Here is a 15419-nt window from a genome sequence, read left to right on the forward strand (position 1 = left end):
TTATCTGCTACTAAACCAGCTCTACTTCCACCACACTCTATGAAATGATTTTCTTCTCCCTTCTCATTGGTGTCTTTGGGCATCGTATTTGCTGCACCAGGCTCCTCCTGCAGTGGCAGAACTGCATTGATGGCCATGCTTTCAACACCACGTGGGGCAGATTTCCAAGCATTAAAGATCAACAGAAAGACTTAGAAATACCTGAAGTGAAGGTAACATGCAAGCCTTCATGGTGGCACAGTGTCCCTTCAGTCCCTTCTGATGTTGAAGGCATGCATGACAGAGACATGAGTCCACATGCCAGGTAGCTGCATGCAACAAGACTCTTACCAGGTTTCACCAGCACAGCAGTAGCACAGAGAGAAGCTACAGCTTTAAGCTGGCCAGAGCATACCCCCCAGTTTGAGTTTTAGCATTATATGGATTGATTGATCTATTTATTGTCCCAGATGAAAACAGAACTGGATAAAGCAATGATTTCACTCAAAATCAGGTGGTTTCTTTAGAAATGTAGTCACAAAAAGTCAGATTTTCCTCACCCTTCTTCATGTCAGAAAAGTGGACAGAGGTGGACAAGTTACAGCACCCGGCCAGTTCTCTAGCTGTAGAAACTTGGTCACCATCTGGGCCAGGCTGCCCTTTGTGCCACAAGGTCTAGTCTGCACAGGGTACAACTTCCAACTCGCCTCTCTCAGCTGCCTGGAACTAAGCTGGGGGAGACAGGCATTTGACAAAACCATTTGAGGTGATTGCAAGTGGCAGTGGGGTTGGAATTAGATGATCCCTAAGGTTCCTTCCAACCCAAACCATTCAGTGATTGCTGCCTACACAGAGCTATAGTGTTTCCACAACCAAAAGCGGCGACAGAGACATTAGAACCAGAGAGGAGCTGCAGAAAGAATCACATAATTGAAAGGTTTCTAGAAGAAACTGGGAGGTCTCAGAGCTCAGTGTTAGACAGTAAGTGCTTATTGGATCAGGGTCGGTGTATTAAGGTCAACTGCCTAATTTTCTTTGCCTACAGGAAAAGCAGAGGGAAGTACACCAGATGTCCTATTTTCTTTCAGGTGTTCATTTCAATTTTCCTGTAATCTTATTTCTTATGTAAAGCCTTTAAATGAAAGCACTTTTAACTCATATCACAAACCATGGAAACTGAATGTCCTGTGCTGAGCAAGAGGAGGAGACAGCAACATTTGAACCAAACTGATTTATTTTTCCCCCTCCTCCTTTCTTGAAGTTATGTTGTGCAAGTACCAAACCCAGTCTAGGTATTCAGTGGGAGTTGAATTAAAAAGGCAACTCCAAATGAGCTGTTCACATACAGGGGAGGTTGGGAATTGATCACATACAAGGGAGGTTGGGATGGGCTCTTAACCCTAACTACATGCTAAAGTAGCCATGGAATGTGAGAACATTAGTGAGAACATACTGCATTCTGGTGCTAATTCCTGCCTTTGTTACAAACTGGCTGATAATTACCAAAAAGTCTTTAGCAATGATAGGATGAAGTGTAATGACTTTAAGCTGGAAGAGGGTAGATTTAGACTGGATGTTAAAAAGAAATTAAAGAGTAAAAGTGGTGAGACATTGGAACAGGTTGGCCAGAGAGGTTATGGATGTCCCCTCCCTGGAGGTGTTCACGGTCAGGTTGGATGAGGCCTTGAGCAACCAAGTCTAGTTGAAAGGCATCCCTGCCCATGGCAGGGAGGTTGCAGTAGACAGTCTCTAAGGTCCCTTCCAACCAAGGCCATTCTATGATTCTGCAAACAACTAGGATTCACTCTGGTGAAATGGTCTCCTATGCAAGGACAATGGGAGTAGCTGTAAAGAATTTTTCCACCACAACATTCATTTTGCTTTGTACAGTTATTCTTAATATACCCTAGAAAAAAAACTTGATAGTCCTAGAAAAGAGTAAGGAGTGACAAGAATTTTAGATTCCTAGCTTATAACTTGATAGTGATGGCCACATACAGGAAAAAAATGCCCCTCTTGATAGATCAATGACAGGAGGTATGTTAATTAATATAGCAATGAGCCATCAATACAGGATACATAAACTGTTATACACAGGATGGCTCAAGGGAACAAAGGCAGGACTGTCTGCATTCTACAGAGAAATGCTCACTAACTGATTACTCCACACTGTGGTATGAGGCTTTGACACTGAACTCATTGCTTATCTTCTCAAGAATTCATTTGACAGTATCTTTCAACTATGAAAGACATTTTTGAAGGGAGGAAATTATAAACCAACATCTTTTCCAGTGTTCTGAGAGGAGAGGCTTTAGGAACATACCAAGAATCTCTTATCTGCATTCCTATTCCCTTCCCCCTTTCAAAATTCTCTGAATTATTTGGAACCTATTTTTCATCTCACTCAAAATACAATCCAGCAGATGCCTTAACAGTGATTCTGAGATCACTATGCCTGGCACTCTGCAGAATTTCTCCCTCTGCAAAATGAATGCAAGACCTTATCAGTCTGACAGGGTGGAGCAATACCAAGTGATAATACCACCTGCAACCTCCTGCTCAGTGCTCCAGGTGCTGAAGGGCATCACTGTTAGTTGTGCAATAATGGTTTTCAGGTAATTGCCTCAGAGCAAACTAAGCTTCTACACAGAAAAAGCCTTGTATAACACACTAAAAAGACCCTGCAAAGCATTCACAACGTACAACACACTTTTGTTTTATTCAAGCTCTTTCAAAGTTAGGCCACGTAAGTTGCAAGTAAAACTCACTATCTGCTATGAAGGCATTCCACATTTCCATGTCCCCACACGCTGGGAGACAGGCACACAAAGGTCTCACACTGAAAATATGAGGACAACTAGTGGCTGAAATCAGTGACATCTGTTCTGCTCTCAGTCACATCAGAGAAAAATCACAAAGGACGGACTCCACAGGAGTCAGTATAGAGTTACACTGATGTAAAAACAGGAATGAAGACAGAATTAAGACCATTCAGACTCAAGTCACACACTAGACACCTGTCTGATGGATCAACACACCCTTAACCCCACATGATCTGATTTATTATACATTCTCAAGTCAAAGTCTGATGAGGCTGATTCAGAGGGACTCTTTTACCCGGCTAGGGATATGTCAATTTGAATTACCAAAATACAGTAAACCAGCCAATAGGACTCATCATTTATGAAAAGAAAACTTACTGGAGCATTTGTACATTGGAAGATGCAGCAAAAACATTAATCAATGCTCACATCACTTCTGGAGGTGAAGAGTTTCATCTTTGCTTTGCTAACCAAGGAATTCATACAGGAAGTTACAGTGACTCGAGCCAATGAACCACCGCAGTGAAGACATGATTAGAGTCCAGGACTGCTCTCCATAGTGCAGCACCTGTCACCAAGACCACTCAGCCCAGGGGCCAAGCCTCTTCTTCTTTGCATCAGTTGCAAATGTTGTTTCCTTCAACAGGGTTCTGAACTTCTGATGGATAGGACGGAATGCAACTCACTATACACATGGTATCAGTGTTTTCCTCATTCACCTATGACATCCAGTCCTAAAGCAGTCTCAACTGGTCTGCAAGGGGGGAAAACTGAGCCTTTGCTATGTTAATAGAATATTAACATTCCCTCACTATGAGTAATATAGCACTCCTCTGAGCCAGCCTCATGCTAGAGGGAATCTTCATCTGTATCCATGTCACTGCTTGGTTTGTTCAGTCTCTCAAACTCTTCCCCATCCTACAGGGACAAGAAGCAAAGGAGAACAAATGTGAGCAAAGTTATCTTGTTACTAATACAAAGAACAAAGGGAAACACAATAAAAAGGGAAAAAATGTAAGAAAGAAACAAGATTTTTAAAAAGGGGAAAAAAAAAAGGCAGCAAAGTTTGCTTTAAAAACATCACTTAGAGAAAAGTTAGACCCTGCAACTTAAAACAACTTAAATCTCTTACCAGTGTGTTATCATCTTGCTCCAAGACACACACACTCATAAAAACCACCCCCTTGAACACTTCAGTGACTCACTCCATAAGACAGCACATAGCCCATTCCTTCATCAGGAAGCCTGCTCACATTATTTGGTTTTACCATAGCTGCTCAATTCAAGTGTTAAAACATGCAACACCTGCTCCAGAGAAAATAAGACATGATTTTTGTATTATTTAGTGCTTGTTAAACAACAAGCTAAAAAAGGCACCACATCAGGTTCTGGAAAGCATCCCTTCCCAGTTTAATGTTTCTTAGGATTAAGTGAAGACAGCACACTCTGCTGGTTGAGATGTGTTACAAAACACAGCGGGGGGGGGAAAATGTGATAAAACTCTGTATTTAAACATGATCTTTTTGTCTTCAGATTATCTTTGGCTGTTAAGGTAGTAACATAATGTTAACATCAAATCTAGGAGCAGATGTAAGTCAGTAAGAGGGTAGAAAGGCTCTGCAGAGGGACCTCGACAGACTGGACAGATGGGCAGAGTCCAATGGGATGGCATTCAACAAGTCCAAGTGCCAGGTGCTGCACTTTGGCTACGGCAATCCCATGCAGAGCTACAGGCTGGGGTCAGAGTGGCTGAGAGCTCCCAAACAGAGAGGGACCTGGGGGTACTGATCGACAGCTGCCTGAATATGAGCCAGCAGTGTGCCCAGGTGGCCAAGAGGACCAATGGCATCCTGGCCTGCATTAGGAATAGTGTGGCCAGCAGGAGCAGGGAAGTCATTGTGCCCCTGGACTCTGCTTTGGTTAGGCTGCACCTTGAGTCCTGTGTCCAGTTCTGGGCCCCTCAGTTTAAGAAGGACATCGAAACACTTGAACGTGTCCAGAGAAGGGCAACAAGGCTGGGGAGAGGCCTTGAACACAATCCCTGTGAGGAGAGGCTGAGGGAGCTGGGATTGTTTAGCCTGGAGAAGAAGAGGCTCAGGGGAGACCTCATTGCCCTCTACAACTACCTGAAAGGTGGTTGTAACCAGGAAGGGGTTGGTCTCTTCTCCCATGCAACCAGCACCAGAACAAGAGGACACAGTCTCAAGCTATGCCAGGGGAGGTTTAGACTCAAGGTGAGGAGGAAGTTCTTCACCAAGCGAGTCGCTCGTCATTGGAATGTGCTGCCCAGGGAGGTGGTGGAGTCACCGTCCCTGGAGGTGTTCAAGAGGGGATTGGATATGGCACTTGGTGCCATGGTCTAGTCATGGGGTCTGTGTTGACAGGTTGGACTCAATGATCCTCGAGGTCTCTTCCAACCTTAGTTATACTGTGATACTGTGAAATATATTAACTTCTTCATGATGTGGGGTCAGCTATGCAGATTTATCAGTTCTACTTAAGTACAATTGTTTCCCAGGTATCAACTCCCATTTCTCGAGGCCCAGGGCCAGGAAATTGTTTTGGTTATAAAGGTTTGAAGAGAGGATTTATGGAAAGCTGGATTTGCTCACAGGATTGTCCATGGTCACAGCATGAAAGCACTGCTCATCCAGGCTTCATGCGTCGAAGAAGTGGAATATGCAAAGCAATAGCAAATCTGTTTTAAAAGATTTTAAGAAGTACTGAGGAGTTTTGGTGTTTGAGATGAGGGCTGAGTCCAGTGAAAATGAATCTTCCTGACATTTGATGGAGGTGAAACAAAAGAGAAACCAGGAGACAAGTACTGAAAAGCCTTACCCCGCTTGACCTCTCCCATGCTTCTCCTTTGACCAGTTTGCCCCTTTCCCGCAGAGTGATGTACTCTAGGCCTCTTGGTTTACTGGAGTTGTAAATGAATATGGAGAGGAGCACTACAGGAGCTTCCAAAAAGAACTCCAGAGAAGGCCTGAAGTCAAAAATGATGAAAGAGACGGTGGTGATGATGACAGTGGTGATCTGAGCAGTCATAACATGGAACATATTGTCTCGGAACTTCAAGATGAAGGCTACAGACAGCCCCAGGAACGCTGTGACAAATATGAGAGCCACTGAGAAGACGTTGTGCCCATAAAAGAAACCACAGTTCTCTATCTGCCTCCGGTCCTTAGTCCGCAGCCCCAGCATAAGCCCATTGAACAGCACCCCAAAGGCATAGAGTTTGCTGTTCTGTGTGAAGATGCTTTCACCAAGCTGATCTCCATCTTTCAAGATCTTTTCGTTGTAGATGTTAGCCAGGGCAGAAATGAAACACTGCACTAGAATAAGCAGATGGCCCAGGCTGAGGCGGAGAGGCTTCAATGCTCCTGCCATAGTACTGGTGACATTCCACTGGAAGCTGGGAAGGAAACTTGGTGATATGCAGTTGCCCTTTTCCAGGCATGCTTCCTCAGGTCCAGCATAGAGAAGGCAGTGGTTAGATGGACTGAAAAACATATTGTGATGGAATCCATGTACAGCCAAGCTTTGCTGATGCCCTCCAGTTCCTAGAGTCAGCGCAACGATGGACAGGAACAAAATGACCAGAGATGCCCATTGTACCCAAGAGAGTTTTCGCCTAGGAGCAGACAAAAAGAGCCACTGACTTTAGAAACACAGTGGCACAAATGCAGTTACGTGAGAACAAGACACATAAGACAGACATCACAGGCAGAGGAGATGGACACAGGTACTGAGAAACAAATGCTTGGCTTTTCAGAACTGACAGTAAAATGCCAAAATGCAGCATGCTTTTCTATGGCAAGGGGGGCCAGCCTAGCACTCACAGAACAGAAAATGGAGTATGCTGTAGAAACAATCTAATGAAAAGTCATTCAAGATCATGTTAGCTCTGGATACTGACTGCTTGACAACTCAAAAGCAGCTATTGTCTCTGTAGGAGCACAGGTCTGATAGATAAAAAGAAATCACAGACAATATAATAATTACTCTCTCTCTTTGGTAAGCTTTCACTGCATTTCACATTTTCCCCCCCAATTTTGTGCACAAACAGGCAAAGAGGAACACACAGGACAGAGCCTTGCTTTTGTCACATAGGGACACAAAACTTTTTAAACATAAATTATACACTTGACTGGAAACACATCAAGGCTGGCACAGTATCACAGAAGATACCTCTTTTATGTACCTCCTTCTCCTTTGGTAAATGACATTTATATTCAATAAATTAGAACAGACTGGACAGAAGCACTGCCAATCATGAAATACAAGATTTAACCACAGAATCACAGATGGGCAAGGGTTGGAAGGGACCTCCAGAGATCATCAAGTCCAACCCCCTTGCCTTCACCTAAATAAAGTCACACAGGAACATGGCCAGTTGGGTTTTGGATGTCTCCAGAGAGGGAGACTCCCCCAGAGATGGAGACTCCCCCATCTCTCTGAGCTGTCTATTCCACTGGTCCATCACCTTTACATTAAAGAAGTTCCTCCTTATGTTTAGATGGAATTTCTAATGCTCAAGTTTGTGCTTGCTACCACTTGTCCTGTCACTGGATGCCACTGTAAAACGACTGGTCCCATCCTCCTGCCACCCACCCTTGAAGTATTGATAAGCATTTATGAGATCCCCCTTCAGTCTTCTCTTTTCCAGACTAAAAAGACCCAATTCTCAGTCTTTACTTTTAAGACAAAGGTCCCCTAATGATCTTTGTAGCTCTAAGTACAAAGGAAATTACACAAACCTTAATTTTGACCAAGAACTTTATAATCACAATTTCAGTTATTTTCTATTACAGCTGACCAAATGTATAGAGATTAAGAAGAGACTCCTAATAAGCTGTTACTGCCTACACCTTCAGATGTAGGAAACAAAGCCATCTCTCCAAGTAGGGATAGCCATAAGAAAATGGAATTATTGTTCCCATCAGATAAAGGGAAAGAATTAACTTCTTCATCAAGGCTAGGAAGATAGAAACTTTTCTTTGTGTGTGTGAATGTTACTTACTTTAGGACTATCCTGAAGAGAAGAGCTGTTGTTATAATGACAAAATTTGAGAAGAGCACAGCCATTGCCTGGAAAGAGAAGGGAAACAGTTACACTCCAAATGCAGAGAGGACATCAAAAGCCCACCAACTTCAAGTGTTCACCTTTCATTGAAGTACCAGAGTGAAAAGCATCTTCCTGGTACAGAAATTTCTACCTTACCCAACTGCTAGAACAACATGCCCCTAAATGATATTCAAGTGACATTTCAAAACCTCAAGCAAACCACAGAGCCTAAGCTCTTCTGCAATGAGGAAAGCTGTGCTGAAACAAAGATGTGAGGAAACCAATCCAGAGTAAAACTAACTTACAAAACTATTTAGCTTCCTGTCAGGTCAGTTTGATCAGTTAGCTGCAAAACCAGCTGTGCCAGCTGAAAGAGGAAGTTGTTTCAGTATGAAAGTAAGAACTGGAGAAGGTGAGGGTGCTTCTGGCTGCAATGCAAGCTTGCAGCATTCATGAAATCCCAAACTTGGACAAGGCACTTGCAGAAAATAAACTTCTTTCATGTCAAGTGCATCTGCTGCCTTCATTAGTCTGGAGAAGACTGAGAGAGGATCTCATTAATGTTTACAAATATCTGAAGGGTGGGTGTCAAGAAATAGCCAGTCTCCTTCCCTGGTTGCCTGTGATTGAATGAGGGGCAATGGACACCAATGAGAACACAGGACGCTCCACCTCAATATAAGGAAAAATGTCTTTGCTGTGAGTGTGTTGGTTCACTGGAACAGGATGTCCAGAGAGGTTGTGCAGCCTCCTTCTCCAAAGGATGCATTCATATACAACCTGCCCTATGTGTTCATGCTTTGGCAGGGGTTTGAACTAGATGATCTCTGGAGGTCTCTTCCAACCCCTACCATTCTATGATTGATCAAAGGTGAGGAGGCACTTGGCTTGAATTTTCAAGGTTGCAACTGCACTAAAAAACATCACCTATTTCAAAGTAGAACTGCAGACAGCTCTAAAGATCCTGTCTAATTTGGGACTAGCTGTACAATAATGTAGCTAGAAGAAAGTACCAATGAAATTTTCTTCTTAAATGTAACTGATAAACAAATGCAAAAATTTAAAAGTCAAACAATTCCTGCTGCACTTAATCTCTTTGTGGCATTACATTTGGGTGAGAAAAGAAAACAAGTCATCATGTGAAGTCACACAGAGGGGTAGAAGCCTCACAGGATTAGCAAATGACCCGAGAGAGAAATACAGATTTGAAGAAACCAAAGGACAAAAAGCAATGCAAATCTGCCCAGTACTTAAGCAACTCTGCCTATTTAAATCACTCTGGATGGAGAAAATTGTTAGAGACTCTCCCCCACTGAGAGCTGTACAACACTGACCAGTGGGCAAGAGGATGGGAAGGTCTGACTGGCCAGGAAACAAACTATTCTTTCACCTGCAGACCTTGCCTTGCCAGTGTTAAAACTGTAGCCAGCCTAAGGGCAATGCTACCTACCCACTATGACAGCGGGAGACACCTTGTTCACCATATGTGTACTTACTGGCTGGAGGTAGGACAGTACATAGAAGACAATCAAGTTATCCAAAAAGTAAAGGAAGGCAGGAATTGACCATTTCATGGAATTAAAAACATTCTTCCAGGAAAGACATTCAAAGGCATGATCTGAAAGGAAAAGAAATCAGTAAGAAAGATACCATTATTACCAGTAAAAAAACACACATTTAACTATAACATTTTCTTAGGTGAGAGGAATGGTTTAGAAGTCTGTGGCCTGTGTTCACCTTTAGCTGATAGGGCATTGCTTATAAGAAGTCCATATTCTGTGCATGGTGAGGTCAGGTTTTGTGCATAGCAGCAGAAATGGTCTGCAAATGGCATGGGAACAGCCTGCTCTCACAGGTAGAGAGTGATAAGGTCACCCCTGAGTCTCCTCTTCTCCAGACTGAGCAACCCCAGCTCCCTCAGCTTCTCCTCATAGGGCTTGTGTTCCAAACCCCTCACCAACTTTGTTGCTCTTCTCTGGACTTGTTCCAGCAACTCAACCTCCTTCCTAAACTGAGGGCCTAACCAGTGCAGGAGGACCACATCTGAATCCACCATTAAAAAAAAACAAACAAACCAAAAAACCCCAAAGCAATCAAACCAAAAATCAAACAAACAACAGAAAAAAAAGTCAGAAGTACAATAAACCTTAGCAAGTCAACACATGTTAGTTAAATGTAGGTACTTACCCTTCTTCTTAGCCCACAGTGCCAAAATCACACACAGCACCAGTTTTACTACTTCAGAACATATGTTCACTGTCGTAGGAAGGTAATCGTATTTGTTATCTGTGGGATTCAGCAAATCATCGAGAGTACACAATCAGATTCTGCCTCTTCCATGTATAAATTAGAGCAAGAAACTATTTTAACCTCTCCACTACAAATTGTAGCCCCTTTTCCCAAATGCCAAAGGCTGTGTCAGCACTTTCATGACAAATACTCTGACTGTTATGGCATACAACTTTATTTAGAATAAAACCTTTATTTAGAATAAACCAAACCAGGTTGGAAGAGACTTTCAAGATCATCGTGTCCAACCTGTCAACCAATCCAACCCACCCAAACAGCTAACCCATGGCACCAAGCACCCCATCAAGTCTCCTCCTGAACACCTCCAATGACGGCGACTCCACCACCTCCTTGGGCAGCCCATTCCAATGGGCAATCACTCTCTCTGTATAGAACTTCTTCCTGACATCCAACCTGAACCTCCCCTGGCGCAGCCTGAGACTGTGTCCTCTTGTTCTGGTACTGGCTGCCTGGGAGAAGAGACCATCATCCGCCTGTCTACAACCTCCCTTCAGGTAGTTGTAGAGAGTGATAAGGTCACCCCTGAGTCTCCTCTTCTCCAGGCTAAGCAAGCCCAGCTCCCTCAGCCTCTCCTCACAGGGCTGTGTTCCAAGCCCCTCACCAACTTCATTGCCCTTCTCTGAACACGCACCAGCAAGTCAACCTCCTTCCTAAACTGAGGGGCCCAGAACTGGACACAGCACTCGAGGTGTGGCCTAACCAGTGCAGTGTACAGGGGCAGAGTGACCTCCCTACTCCTGCTGGCCACACTGTTCTTGATGCAGGCCAGGATGCCATTGGCCCTCTTGGCTGCCTGGGCACACTGCAGGCTCATGTTCAGCCTACAATCAACCAGCACCCCCAGGTCTCTCTCCACCTGGCTGCTCTCCAGCCACTCTGACCCCAGCCTGTAGCTCTGCATGGGGTTGTTGTGGCCAATGTGCAGAACCCGGCACTTGGATGTGTTCAATCTCCTGCCCTTGGACTCTGCCCATCTGCCCAGCCTGTCGAGGTCTCTCTGCAGAGCCTCTCCACCCTCCAGCAGATCAACTCTTGCCCCCAGCTTGGTGTCATCCGCAAATTTACTGATGATGGACTCAATGCCCTCATCCAGATCATCAATAAAGATGTTAAAGAGCATGGTGCCCAGCACTGATCCCTGGGGCACACCACTAGTGCCTGGCCGCCAGCTGGCTGTGGCACCATTCACCACCACTCTCTGGGCTTGGCCCTCCAGCCAGTTCCTAACCCATCGCAGTGTGCTCCCGTCCAAGCCATGGGCTGACAGCTTGGCCAGCAGTTTGCTGTGGGGGACGGTGTCAAACTTCCTGAATGGCCTCCTTTCTGGGAGTAAAATCTTTCCTCATTTGGCCCCAGTTTACCACAGAGCTTTTTGGAAGAAGTAAGGAATGTAACTGTTAAAAACAATAAAAATTAAATGGGGATGTTTGCACTGAACAGCAACATTCTACTTTTTCCCCCCTTCAGGAAAAATTACTTCCAAGCTGACATAACCTTGTAGGACTGCATCTGTTCTTTGTTAGCATATTTTGGTAATACTTGGTGAAAAGAGGCACACTAATAATAGCCAGGTACAGCACACCCACTATGATACTTTCCTCCTAAGCAGGACAAATATTTCCACCAAGACATGTGCCTTTGATAGTACTCACACAACAATCTAGTCTTTGAAAATCAGCTATAAAATAGCTCACTGGCTCATCACTGAAGGGTGAATCTCCACTTGGACCACAGACCTTGTAACCCAAGATCTCATGTTATGTTAGGTCAGTGGCTATACAGAGATTTTTCCAGTAAAAAAACATACATTTAACTATAACATTTTCTTAGGTGAGAGGAATGGTTTAGAAGTCTGTGGCCTGTGTTCACCTTTAGCTGATAGGGCATTGCTTATAAGAAGTCCATATTCTGTGCATGGTGAGGTCAGGTTTTGTGCATAGCAGCAGAAATGGTCTGCAAATGGCATGGGAACAGCCTGCTCTCACAGGTGAGCTGCTAACAGCTACAGAGAAGGTTGTTTTGGAGAGGCTGAGAGCTGGGGTTGTTCAGCCTGGAGAAGAGGAGGCTCAGGGGAGACCTTATTGCTGTCTGCAACTGTGTGAAGGGAGGTTGTAGCCAGGTTCAGGTTGGTCTCTTCTCCCAGGCAACCAGCACCAGAACAGGAGGACACAATCTCAAGCTGCACCAGGGGAAGTTTAGACTCGAGGTCAGGAGAAAGTTCTTCATAGAGAAAATGATTGCCCATTGGAATGGGCTGCCTAGGGAGGTGGTGGAGTCACCGTCCCTGGAGGTGTTCAAGAGGGGATTGGATGTGGCACTTGGTGCCATGGTCTAGTTATGGGGTCTGGTGTTGATAGGTTGGACTCGATGATCCTCGAGGTCATTTCCAACCTTAGTTATACTGTGATAAATGCCACTACTTATATAATAGAATATTTATGCTAAGAACTCTGCAGGTGGACAACCAGGCTTTAGTGTATCCATTTTACCCCAAATGCCAACTCTGTCTTAATTGGAGGTATGCTATGTTGATGACCCAACAGCACCTTCATTGGCAGAATACTTCATCAGGAGGATTCGACTTGAGCCCAACGCAATAAAGACTCCTCCAAGCAGAAAGGTGTAGATGGTCGTCTTGGAGCAAAGCACAAATCGACCACAGCACTTGGTCTTCATTCTGCTGTCTTGGTGTCAACGACCTTTGGATGACAAAATGAAGATACACTGTAAACAGTACTTCCCAAAACTGGCTACACAAGGTGAAATGTGTTTTACTGCTTTGGGTTACTTTATACAAAAAGATGCCTATGCCACAAGCCACGACCATGCCTGTGGCCAGCGGCGCTCCCCAGGGATCAGCATGGGTCCAGGTTTTGTTCAGTATCTTCAGCAATGACCTGGAGAAGGGGATTGAGAGTACTCTCAGCAAGTCTGCTGATGATATGAAACTGGGAGGGGTGGCTGACACACTGGAAGGCTGTGCTGCCATCCAATGAGGTCTGGACAGGCTGGAAGGCTGGGCGAAGGTGAACCTCATCAAGTTGCATAAGGACAAGTGCGGAGGAATAACATCAGGCGCCACTACAGACCAGACGTCATCCTGCTGCTCCATGGAGAGAGACTTGGGAGTCCTACTGGACAGCAAGTTATTCAGGGGACAACAGTGTGCCCTCGTGGAAAAGGGCAATAGTACACTCCAATACATTAACAGTGTGTCCAGCAGGTCAAGGGAGGTTCTTTTCTGCCTTTACTCAGCCCTGGTGAGATCACAACTAGAATACTGTGGTCAGTTTTGGGCTCCCCAATTCAAGAGAGACAGGGATCTCCTGGAAAGCTATGAGAATGATTGTGGGACTTGAACATCTCTGCTATGAAGAAAGACTGAGAGACTGGGAACTATTTAGTCTTGAGAACAGAATGCTGACAGGGGATCTTATCAACATCTATAAATATCTGAGGGGTGGGTGTGAAGATAAAGGTGAGAGTGTTGGGTTTTTTTGGTGGTGCCCAGTGGTAAGACAAGGAATAACAGATACAAGCAACAACACAGGAGGCTCCACCTCAACACAAGGAGTCATTTCTTTATGGTGAGGGTGACAGAGCACTGGAACGGGCTGCCCAAAGAGGGTGTGGAGTCTCCTTCTCTGGAAGCTTTCAAAACCTGCCTGCATGCATTCCTGGGAAGCCTGCCTTAGGTGATCCTGCTTTGGCAGGGGGATTGGGCTCAATGATCTCAAGAGGTCCCTTCCAACCCCTAACATTGTATGATTCTGTGATCTCATTTACAGTTCTCTGTTTCTTTAAAAGGACATGCTACAGGCACCTAGCAAAGGCAGACAACCGATGCATACCCTGTCACTCAGAAGGGGACACGAAGGTGTCGGTTTGTGGGAAGAGTGCAGCTGTTAGAAGGCTGATTAGCTAAAAGGATTACATAAGTTAAATACTTATTTTTCTTTAATTAGTTTTTAAAGTGCTCTTGTTCCGAATTCCCGCGAGGCAGTGTTACAGCTGTGGCGCAAGAGCGGCGCCCCAGCACGGGCCCTTGCCCAGCTTACTCCGCTCCGGCCCTTGCCCCGGAGGCGGGGGCAGGAATTCGGATTGCTGGCAGCAGAGTCTCGGCTGTACCCGTGGAGCTCTCCATCTCCAGCGCTGCCGTTACTCGGACGAACCGTTAATCGTCCCGCAGGCCTGAAAAATCGGCTAGCAGACGGCCAGAACCCGGCCCTGTGCCGGGGGATCCCCCTGGGGCGGGCTGCGGGCGGGACTTTGTTAACGGCCGCGACATCCTTTAACAGCTGGCACCGTCTCACCCCAGCGCGGCCAGCCGAAGCGCGGCACCACGGCGGGGCGCGGGAGGGGGCAACAACAGCGGCTTCACGACAGGCCTCGACTACCAGCTCTGCGGACCTCAGCAAGACAGTCTCGCCACCTACCTCACAGCAGTGGCGAGAGGACACCCCTGTACCGAAGGAACGCTCGCCTCGATCTGCTGACCGCACTCTGCCACGTCGCTACCTCAGGTCGACGCCAAGCAGCCAGGAGCGGGGCCGCAGCCTCGCAGCATGAGCCGTGCTCCAAGGCGGCAGCAGCCGGCGATCAGACGCCGCCGCCTATCGCACCTGGCACGCGGGCTCCGGAAAAGCCACAGCACTGCACCGCACCTCACCCACGCCGAACGCTCACAGGGCCCATCACCAGCCTCCTCAACTCAGTTCCCCGCCCGACAGGCCGTGCAGTACCACGGCTAGCCCCTCAGCGTCCTGCACTATACTCCCCGCTCCCCCGCCTCAAGGGAGGACGCTGCCCACCTCCCGCCCCGCCCCATCGCACCGGCCTCACCTGGAAGGGCGGGGCAGGGCGAGGCCCTCCCACCCGGCAGCGCGCGCGCCCCCTGGCTGTCCTCTTCGCGCCGCCGCCCGCCGCGGGAGCGCGCGCGCGCCCCTCATGCCCTGTGACAACCGGCTCCGGCCACGTGACCACGGGGAAGCGCGCTCATCCCTTTAGCCACGTGACCGCCGCGCACGGCGGGGCGCGCCTGCGCTCTAGGAGTCATCGGTGTCTCGCACCACCCTCTGCTCTTTCCCGCTTTGCGCACGTTACAGTGCAGGTGAGCGCTTGGCTGGCGCCAACCTCACCGGTCCCGCGCAGGCGCACTGACCGCTGCGCCGGGCGCTGACGTAACGTTGAGCGCCGGTGTGTGTGTATGGTGTAGGGGTGGCGGGAAGGGCGGGGCGAGG

General features: G+C 46.7%; 1 protein-coding gene across 3 annotated transcripts; it reads right to left on the reverse strand.

The window, feature by feature from the left end:
* Positions 1 to 2670: 2670 nt before the first annotated feature.
* On the reverse strand, positions 2671 to 15228 carry SLC35A5 (solute carrier family 35 member A5). 3 transcript variants are annotated; one of them, XM_068160624.1, is made up of 7 exons: positions 15022 to 15228; positions 12726 to 12878; positions 10057 to 10155; positions 9366 to 9487; positions 7825 to 7892; positions 5640 to 6435; positions 2671 to 3719 (listed from the first exon to the last, which is right to left on the reverse strand). In XM_068160624.1, the coding sequence occupies exons 2-7, from the start codon at positions 12853 to 12855 to the stop codon at positions 3651 to 3653; spliced, it is 1284 nt and encodes a 427-aa protein (XP_068016725.1). In that variant the 5' UTR covers positions 12856 to 12878; positions 15022 to 15228; the 3' UTR covers positions 2671 to 3650. The 3 variants fall into 3 exon arrangements, with proteins under 3 accessions (XP_068016725.1, XP_068016724.1, XP_068016726.1); XM_068160623.1 differs by lacking the exon at positions 15022 to 15228 and adding an exon at positions 14616 to 15000; XM_068160625.1 differs by lacking the exons at positions 10057 to 10155; positions 15022 to 15228 and adding an exon at positions 14616 to 15000.
* Positions 15229 to 15419: the final 191 nt, after the last annotated feature.

The sequence above is a fragment of the Melanerpes formicivorus genome, unplaced genomic scaffold (assembly GCF_026170545.1).
Source record: "Melanerpes formicivorus ecotype bairdi unplaced genomic scaffold, bMelFor1.0.p_v2 SCAF_51, whole genome shotgun sequence".
Taxonomy (NCBI): domain Eukaryota; kingdom Metazoa; phylum Chordata; class Aves; order Piciformes; family Picidae; genus Melanerpes; species Melanerpes formicivorus.